Source organism: Salmo trutta, chromosome 20, assembly GCF_901001165.1.
Source record: "Salmo trutta chromosome 20, fSalTru1.1, whole genome shotgun sequence".
NCBI lineage: Eukaryota > Metazoa > Chordata > Actinopteri > Salmoniformes > Salmonidae > Salmo > Salmo trutta.
Window position 1 is genome coordinate 9965797 of NC_042976.1, and position 9470 is coordinate 9975266.

At 41.0% G+C, this 9470-nt stretch overlaps 1 protein-coding gene across 1 annotated transcript; it reads left to right on the forward strand.

Moving 5' to 3' along the window:
• Window positions 1-2736: 2736 nt before the first annotated feature.
• Window positions 2737-3793, forward strand: LOC115156286 (reticulon-4 receptor-like 2). The gene has a single exon (XM_029703742.1). The coding sequence runs from the start codon at window positions 2737-2739 to the stop codon at window positions 3778-3780; it is 1044 nt and encodes a 347-aa protein (XP_029559602.1). The 3' UTR covers window positions 3781-3793.
• The last annotated feature ends 5677 nt before the right edge of the window (window positions 3794-9470 follow it).

Genomic DNA, 9470 nt, shown 5'->3' on the forward strand with positions numbered 1-9470 from the left:
GATTATCAATGAAACTATTATACAACCTGCCAAAAGAGATGACCGACAGCACTACTACCATGTCAAAACACACCAACTTGAAAAAAACACCAACTTGAAAACACCAAATGGAAAACAAAAACTGGAAACGACAACTTGTAAACAAAACAACTGGAAAACAACTGGAAAACATGACAACTGGAAAACAACAACTGGAAAACAACAACCGGATAAACAACAACCGTCGAAACACAACAACTGGAAAACACCAACAACTGGAAATCAACAACAACTGGACAACAACAACATCTGGAAAACACAACTGGAAATCAACAACAACTGGAAAACAACAACATCTGGAAAACACAACTGGAAAACAACAACTGGAAAACAACAACTAGATTAAACAACAACTGGACAAAACAACAACTGGAAAACACAACAACTGGAAAACACAACAACTAGAACAAACAACAACTGGAACAAACAACAACTGGAAAAAACACAACTGGAAAACACTACAAATTGAAAACAAAAGAGCTGGAAAACACAATAACTGGAAAACACTACAAATTGAAAACAAAAGAGCTGGAAAACACAATAACTGGAAAACACTACAAATTGAAAACAAAAGAGCTGGAAAACACAATAACTGGAAAACACTACAAATTGAAAACAAAAGAGCTGGAAAACACAATAACTGGAAAACACAAGAACTGGATAACACAGGTTGTTGATTTCAGTCTTGTGTTTTTTATTTTCAGTATCAACCCACTGGGCACACTGGTTGAATCAAAATTGTTTCCTCGTCATTTCAATGAAATGACATTAAACCAACGTGGAAGTGATGTTGAATTGACGTCTGTGCCCAGTGGGAACCTTGACAGTGGTAATACATTGAGTTACTTTAAATTAAAACATTTCTGTATTTGTTTGCATAATTGAAGATGCAACCATTGCAATAGTAATTGTTTTATAATGCTAATGGAGAATTAATAATGAATAGCTTTTTATCGCATGTAGGTATAGAAGTGCTTTACATTGTATAGGAGTAACTATTGTTTCTGCACTAGCTGGTTTCCTATACCTACTGCTGTACATGGAGAAAAGGTTGTTTTGAATCAAACATTTCTTCTCTTTCTCAAAACAAATAATTTTGGGGGCAGTGCTTTGTATGATACTGGTTCTACTCAGAAGTGCTATTTGCATAGATCTATGAATTGCCATAATAATGTCTTCCATTGCTTATTTATAGTAGCTTTGTCTTCCTCTTTTTGCCCTTTGCAAGTCAAGTGCTACCACGTGGCAATGCTGCCATCTGCTGTATTTGTCTCTTATTGAGACCCACCCAGGAAGCCAGCAGAACAGCCTTCAGTCTAAATACAAAAATAGATGGGCTACATGTCATGGTGAAATGAATTGCAATTACACAATATCCTTGCTGATCACACTGGTAGGAATTTCCTGGGTGGTCTGCATGTTCTCCCTGATAGAGTCTGGTTTGATATTCAGCACTCATCTGCTCCCATGGTGTTTTGCCCCAGCTCACAGCGGTTGAGTAATGAACCTCTTTTCCAATCATGTTTCCTCCACTTGATAGCTGGGCTGGGTTTAGCTGTGGGGATCCAGCACAACACATCTTTATGAAGCAGAGGAGCAGCAGAGGAGCAGCAGACTCCAGGATCCAGGCAGCTAGTAGCATACTCCTGCTCTCTGCTGGGTTTACAGAGTAAGCATGTGACTTCGAAATGAGATGGAGTGAAATAAGGTCTAGTCTAAAAGGAGTGGAAATAACAATATAGCTGGAGTAACCACGTGTGCAACACTTAATGATGCTGGTTACAGTCAGAGATAAGACAGCTGCTGTGTCTGTCATTGGCTAGTCTACTGTAGACTCGAGTGTTCTGTAACTCCGCCGTACTGTTGTAAGTGTTGTTTATTGATGCAGTGCCAAATCTTCCTCCTCTTCAAATCAAATCAAAAGTTTATTGGTCGCATACACAGTTTAACAGATGTTCTAGCGGGTGCAGCGAAATGCTTGAGTTACTAGCTACTAACAATGCAATAAAGAACCACTCCACCCCCATCACTTCCATCTCCATTGGTACATTATGTGACTGTGACCAGGCAGGGTGGGAAGTCGGCTCTGTTCCTGCCACTGTGTGAATTATTCACACTGCCATTGTCAGAGCAGCCCTCACCTGTCAACAGGTGCATTAGAGGGGAGTGGAAGGGTGGAGGGGGAGGGGGGCTGTGAGCAGACCACCCCTTCTTTTCAGAGGTTGACAGATGGATCAGGTCAGCTGTCTGGTCTGTCTGCTCTGTGTGGTTCATCTGCTGGCAGTCTGGGCTCGACGCAGACATATGCTACATGGTGTGCTGAGTTTTACAATTAGGCTACCACAGACAACAGGTAAGGCGTGGGTTCTTCATCTTGTTTTTTTGCTTAATAGTGTGCTAAAATAAGTTGCTGTTCCTGTCACGTTGTCTGTTTGACATAATTGTTGTTAATTACAGGCTAACAATCTAAACCAGCACAAGGTATATTCAGCATACAGTGTTTGAACAGTTGTTGTTTTTAGACAGGGTAAAGTATCTGATGCTTTTCTCAAGCTTGTGGGAGTAGTGTTCACACAAACACTAACAAATAATTCAACGTCATTTCATTTTTCAGGATATGTTGTGAAATGCATGAGCCTTTGTTCTTTAATTTATTTCAGGAACAGGATGGATCCATCCCATTGGTTCATATTCATCATGTATGTTATCACTTTTCCATTGAAGAAAATTACTGCTTGCTATGACGGGTGCAGCTGCCTCACAGATATAAAATATATCAACTGTTCGGGTGGGAATCTTACCACTCCTCTTAGGAATGTCCCCCAAAACACAGAGTACCTGGACCTGTCCAGAAACCTGTTGACAGTGCTCCAAGCAGGTTCATTTGGGACCCTGTGGAGCCTGAGGGTGCTCCTTTTAAAAGACAACAACATCAGCCATGTAGCTGACGGAGCTTTCTCCTCCCTTCAGGGGCTGAGGAGGCTGGACCTGAGCCGTAACCACCTTTCTGCCCTGGGGCCTGGGTTCTCCCTGGGCCTTGAATCCCTAACCGAGCTCCTGCTGGATCACAACCATCTCACCGTCCTGGAGAGTGGGACCTTCCACAGCCTGGACAGCCTCCAGAAGCTGGACCTGAGCAGCAACCTAATCGCCACAGTAAAGCCCAGAGCCCTGGGTTACCTGACTGGCCTGCGCCAGCTCCACCTGGAGGGAAATCATCTAACCTCCCTGGGTTCCGGCCTCTTCTCCACGCTGCGCTCCCTGGAGGTGCTGGGCCTTCGGGGGAACTTGATCAGCTCTACTGAGCCAGGAGTCTTCGCCCCTATGTCTTCCCTAACTCTGCTGGACCTGGCCCTCAACCGCCTAAGCACCCTGGGCTACAGGACCCTGTTGAGCATCCACACCCCTAGCCTCCACGTCCTGTTGGAGGGCAACCCCTGGCACTGTGACTGCGACCTGCAGAGAGTGTTCAGGAAGTTGTCCAGCATCCACAGGATCTTCCTGGATGACTACCAGAAGCTGAGGTGCAGCCAGCCTACCGAGCTAAAGGGAAGGTCCATGGGAGAAGTGAATGATGAGCTGTGTGTCGGAGAGACTGTGACGGTGCTCATTCTGACGGTCACCGTGGTGATCACCGTGGTAGCTGCCATTATCATGGCGGAGAAGAACAAGAAGAAAAGCGTGGCCAAGAATTGGGAGGAGAGCGTAGGGCTGGACACCTACTGTGACAATTACAATTAAGGCTGTCACCTCCTCATGATACAATAATGAAAACTCACTGCGCCTCAGCTCCCAATGTGGTTAAAGAGCTGATTAACAACATGGAATGCAAGCAGATTTTCTTTGATAACTATAACTATTCTCAAAGAGATTCGCCCCCTTAGTTTGTAGAATAGGAAATCTCGTATTGATTCCCTATATAAGGCAGTGAAAGCCTTGTTTTGACAAGTTACTATTTCGCTGTGACAGTTGACATGGCCACTGTTAGGGGCAGGATAACTAACCCACCAAATGCCATAAGACTGTCCTTTAGGAATGCAATCCTTACAGTACAATAAGGGAAGATGAGAGTTGACAAATTACAATCATGCATATGTATGTAATCATTACCTACACCTTAAAATGACAATGTTGATACAGATATCCTTTACAGTGCCTTCAAAAAGTATTAATTCCCCTTGACTGATTCCACACTTCATTGTGTTGCAGCCTGAATACAAAATGGTTTAAATAGATTTTTTCTCTCACCCATCTCCAAACAATACCCCATATTGACAAAGTGAAAACATATTTTTAGAAATGTATTGAAAATGAAATACAGAAATATCGAATTTACATACTAGTGTATGTAGTTCAAAAGTTTGGGGTCACTTAGAATTGTCCTTGTTTTTGAAAGAAAAGCAATTTTTTTTGTTCATTCAAATAACATCAAATTGATCAGAAGGCTCAAAATTGCAGGCTCAAAATGGACAGAAACAAAGAACTTTCTTCTGAATGTCAATTCTTGTTCTGAGAAATGAAGGCTATTCCATGCGAGAAATTCCCAAGAAACTGAAGATTTCGTACAACGCTGTGTACTACTCCCTTCACAGAACAGCACAAACTGGCTCTAACCAGAATAGAAAGAAGAGTGGGAGGCCCCGGTGCACAACTGAGCAAGAGGACAAGTACATTAGAGTGTCTAGTTTGAGAAACAGATGCCTCACAAGTCCTCAACTGTACTTGTCCTCTTGCTCAGTTTAAAACATGAACAATGTCTTGTGGCGTACAGCAGGTCAGCCACCAGGGGGAGACTCGTCGAGGCCTGGTGGCAGACGGAGTCTCCATCACGAGGCGATGGCTCCCTCTGCTGGACGTGCCAGGTCTCTACGGGCTCTCCGGCTAGGACTAATTGGGGCTGATTGGGGTTTGTGGGTAATCAAGGGTTGATTGCTCACCAGCTGTACGAGTCCCATAAAGCTGCCAGAAGGACAGCACACAAGGAGAGGGACTGGGGGAAGAAAAGTAACTTCTGTATAGTTGGAGATGGTGCCTGAGCTAAAAGGAGGGAGTTCAGTTTTTGTGCCCGACAGGATACAGCAAGACTCGGAGCCCAGAAGAAGGAGAGGTTCTCACCTATTCTTTTCTTTTGATTTATTATTTAAATAAACACCCTTGAAACCGAGCAAATCCTACTCTGTCCGTGTCTGATCTGTGTAAAAGTCTTGATCAAACCCTGTCACAGTATACACTGTATTTCTGATAAATTTTATTTTATTTTAACCTGTCTGGGGTATGTGGGACGATTTCGTCCCACCTACGTAACAGCTACTGATATTCCAGTGGCGCGATTTTTGAATCGTTAGAAATACTATTACTTCAATTTCTCAAACATATGACTATTTTACAGCTATTTAAAGACAAGAATCTCGTTAATCTAACCCCACTGTCCGATTTCAAAAAGGCTTTACAACGAAAGCAAAACATTAGATTATGTCAGCAGAGTGCCCAGCCAGAAAAAATCAGACAGCCATTTTTCAAGCTAGCATATCATGTCACATAAACCCAAACCACAGCTAAATGCAGCACTAACCTTTGATGATCTTCATCAGATGACACACCTAGGACATTGTGTTATACAATACATGCATGTCTGTTCAATCAAGTTCATATTTATATCAAAAAACAGCTTTTTGCATTAGCATGTGACGTTCAGAAAACGCATAACCCCCGGCAAACTTCCGTTGAATTTACTAACAGTTTGCTAAATTACTCACGATAAACGTTCACAAAAAGCATAACAATTATTTTAAGAATTATAGATACATTACTCCTCTATGCACTCGATATGTCCGATTTTAAAATAGCTTTTCGGATGAAGCACATTTTGCAATAATCTAAGTACATAGCCCGGCATTACAGGGCTAGCTATTTAGATACCCACCCAGGTCAGCATCCACCAAAATCACATTTCCTATAAGAAAAATGTTCTTACCTTGCTTGTTCTTCATCAGAATACACTGCCAGGACTTCTACTTCAATAACAAATGTTGGTTTGGTCCCAAATAATCCATCGTTATATCCAAACAGCGACGTTTTGTTCGTGAGTTCTAGAATGCTTCTTCCCGGTTTCGCGCATGGCGCATTGGCGTGTCAAAAATGTCTAAATATTCCATTACCGTACTTCGAAGCATGTCAACCGCTGTTTAAAACCAATTTTTATGCCATTTATGTCGTAGAGAAGTGATAATATTCCGACCGGGAGTATGCATTGAGCCTAAACAGCCGAATAAAATTTCTCCTCAGAAGCGACTCATGCACGCGCATCATTCAAAGGTCCTCGGAGCATCCACTTACAAAAGGCGATAATATGTTTCAACCTGAGGCTCCCTCGTAAACCTTCAGTTATTTCCCGGGCTCTGAGAGCCTATTGGAGCCCTGGGAATTGTCACGTTACAGCTAAGATCCTTACTTTTCAATAAAAAGATGCAAGACGCACGACTCCTTGTCAGACAGGGTACTTCCTGCTTGAAACCTTGTCAGGTTTTTGCCTGCCATAGGAGTTCTGTTATACTCACAGACACCATTCAAACAGTTTTAGAAAATTCAGAGTGTTTTCTATCCAAACCTGAACAATAATATGCATATTCTAGCTTCTGAGTTGGTGTAGGAGGCAGTTAAAAATGGGAACATATTTTTCCAAAATTCTCAATACTGCCCCCTAGCCCAGACAGGTTTTAATGGACAAAACATTTGCTATTCTTTCAAAAACAAGGACATTTCTAGTGACCCCAAACTTTTGAACGGTAGTGTGAGTCAATACTTTTTAGATCAACTTTTGGCAATGATTACAGCTGTGAGTCTTTCTGAGTAAGTCTCTAAGAGCTTTCCACACCTGGATTGTGCCCCATTTGCGCATTAAAAAAAGTATTCAAGCTCTGTCAAATTGGTTGTTGATCATTGCTAGACAACTATTTTCAGGTCTTGCCATTGATTTTCAAGTAGATTTAAGTCAAAACTGTAACTCGGCCACTCAGGAACATTCACTGTCAACTTGGTAAGCAACACCAGTGTAGGTTTTACCTTGCTTTAGGTTATTGACCTGCTGAAAGGTGAATTAATCTCCCAGCGTCTGGTGGAAAGCAGACTGAACAAGGTTTTCCTCTAGGATTTAGACTGTGCTTAGCTCGATTCCATAGATTTTTTTATCCTGAAAAACGACCCAGTCCTTAACGATTGCAATCATACGAATAACATGATGACGCCACCACTATGCTTGAAAATATGGAGAGTGGTACTCAGTAATGTATTGGATTGGATTTTCCCAAAACATTCAGTTGAAGTCAGAAATTTACATGAACTTAGGTTGGAGTCATTAAAACTCATTTTTCAACCACTCCACAAATGTCTTGTTAACAAACTATAGTTTTGGCAAGTCGGTTAGGACATATACTTTGTGCATGACACAAGTCATTTTTCCAACAATTGTTTACAGACAGATTATTTCACTTATAATTCAATGTATCACAATTCCAGTGGGTCAGAAGTTTACATACACTAAGTTGACTGTGCCTTTAAACAGCTTGGAAAATTCCAGAAAATTATGTCATGGCTTTAGAAGCTTCTGATAGGCTAATTGTTCATCTCCTAGAGATGAACATACTTTGGTGCGAAAAGTGCAAATCAATCCCAGAACAACAGCAAAGGACCTTGTGATGATGCTGGAGGAAACCGGTGCAAAAGTATCTATATCCACAGTAAAACGAGTCCCATATTGACATAACCTGAAAGGCCGCTCAGCAAGGAAGAAGCCACTGCTCCAAAACCATCATAAAAAAGCCAGACTACCGTTTGCAACTGCACATGGGGACAAAGATTGTACTTTTTGGAGAAATGTCCTCTGGTCTGATGAAACAAAAATAGAACTGTTTGGCCATAATGACCATTGTTATGTTTGGAGGAAAAAGGGGGAGACTTTAGAAAATAGATTGCATCATGAGGCAGGAAAATGATGTGGATATATTGAAGCAACATCTCAAGACATCAGTCAGGAAGTTAAAGCTTGGTCGCAAATGGGTCTTCCAAATGGACAATGACCCCAAGCATACTTCCAACGCTGTGGCAAAATGGCTTAAAAACAACAAAGTCAAGGTACTGGAGTGGCCATCCCAAAGCCCTGACCTCAATCCTATAGAAAATTTGTGGGCAGAACTGAAAAAGTGTGTGCGAGCAAGATGGCCTACAAACCTGACTCCGTTACACCAGCTCTGTCAGGAGGAATGGGCCAAAATTCACCCAAGTTATTGTGGGACGATTGTGCAAGGCTACCCAAAATGTTTGACCCAAGTTAAACAATTTAAAGACAAATCTACCAATATTAATTGAGTGTATGTAAACATCTGACCCACTGGGAATGTGATGAAAGAAATAAAAGCTAAAATAAATCATTCTCTCCACTATTATTCTGACATTTCACATTCTTAAAATAAAGTGATGATCCTAACTTACCTAAGACAGGGAATTTTTACTAGAATTAAATGTCAGGAATTGTGAAAAACTAAGTTTAAATGTATCTGGCTAAGGTGTATGTAAACCTCCGACTTCAACTCTAACACTTATTATTGAGGACAAAAAGTAAAATGCTTTGCCACATTTTTAGCAATTTTACTTTAAAGCCTTGTTGCAAACAGGATGGATGTTTTGGAATATTTTTTATTCTGTACAGGGTTCCTTCTTTTCTCTCTGTCATTTAGGTTTGTATTGTGGAGTAACTACAATGCTGTTGATCCATCCTCAGTTTTCTCATGGTGAAATCCCCGACCGGTTTCCTTCCTCTCCGGCCACTGAGTTAGGAAGAACACCTGTATCTTTGTAGTGACTGGGTGTATTGATACACGATCCTAAGTGTACAGTAACTAAGAACTTCACAATGCTCAAAGGCATATTCAATGTTTGCTTTTATTAATTTTACCCATCATGTTAAACACAATTATTGCACAAAGAGTGAGTTCATGCAACTTATTATGTGACTTGTTAAACACATTTTAACTCCTAAACTTATTTAGGCTTGCCATAACAAAGGAGTTGAATACTTATCAACTCAAGACATGTCAGTTTTTAATTAATTGATCAATTGAAGAAAAAACAAATGTTTCATTCACTTTGACATTATGGGGTATTGTGTGTAGGCGAGTGAAAAAAAATGAATATTTAATCCATTTAAAATTCAGCCTGTAACACAACAAAATGTGGAAAAAGTCAAGGGGTGTGAATACTTTCTGAAGACAAAGTAAGTGCTGCAGTTGTCCGTCTGTCTTCGCAGTTGCTTTGGCAGTGAACTCCATTATAATTAAAAAGAGGAAGAATGAGATGCATGGGAAAAAAGAGTCTTTGGAATCCTTTCTATGAACCAACCATGTACTGTATAATGCATTATTAATAAATGTATAATG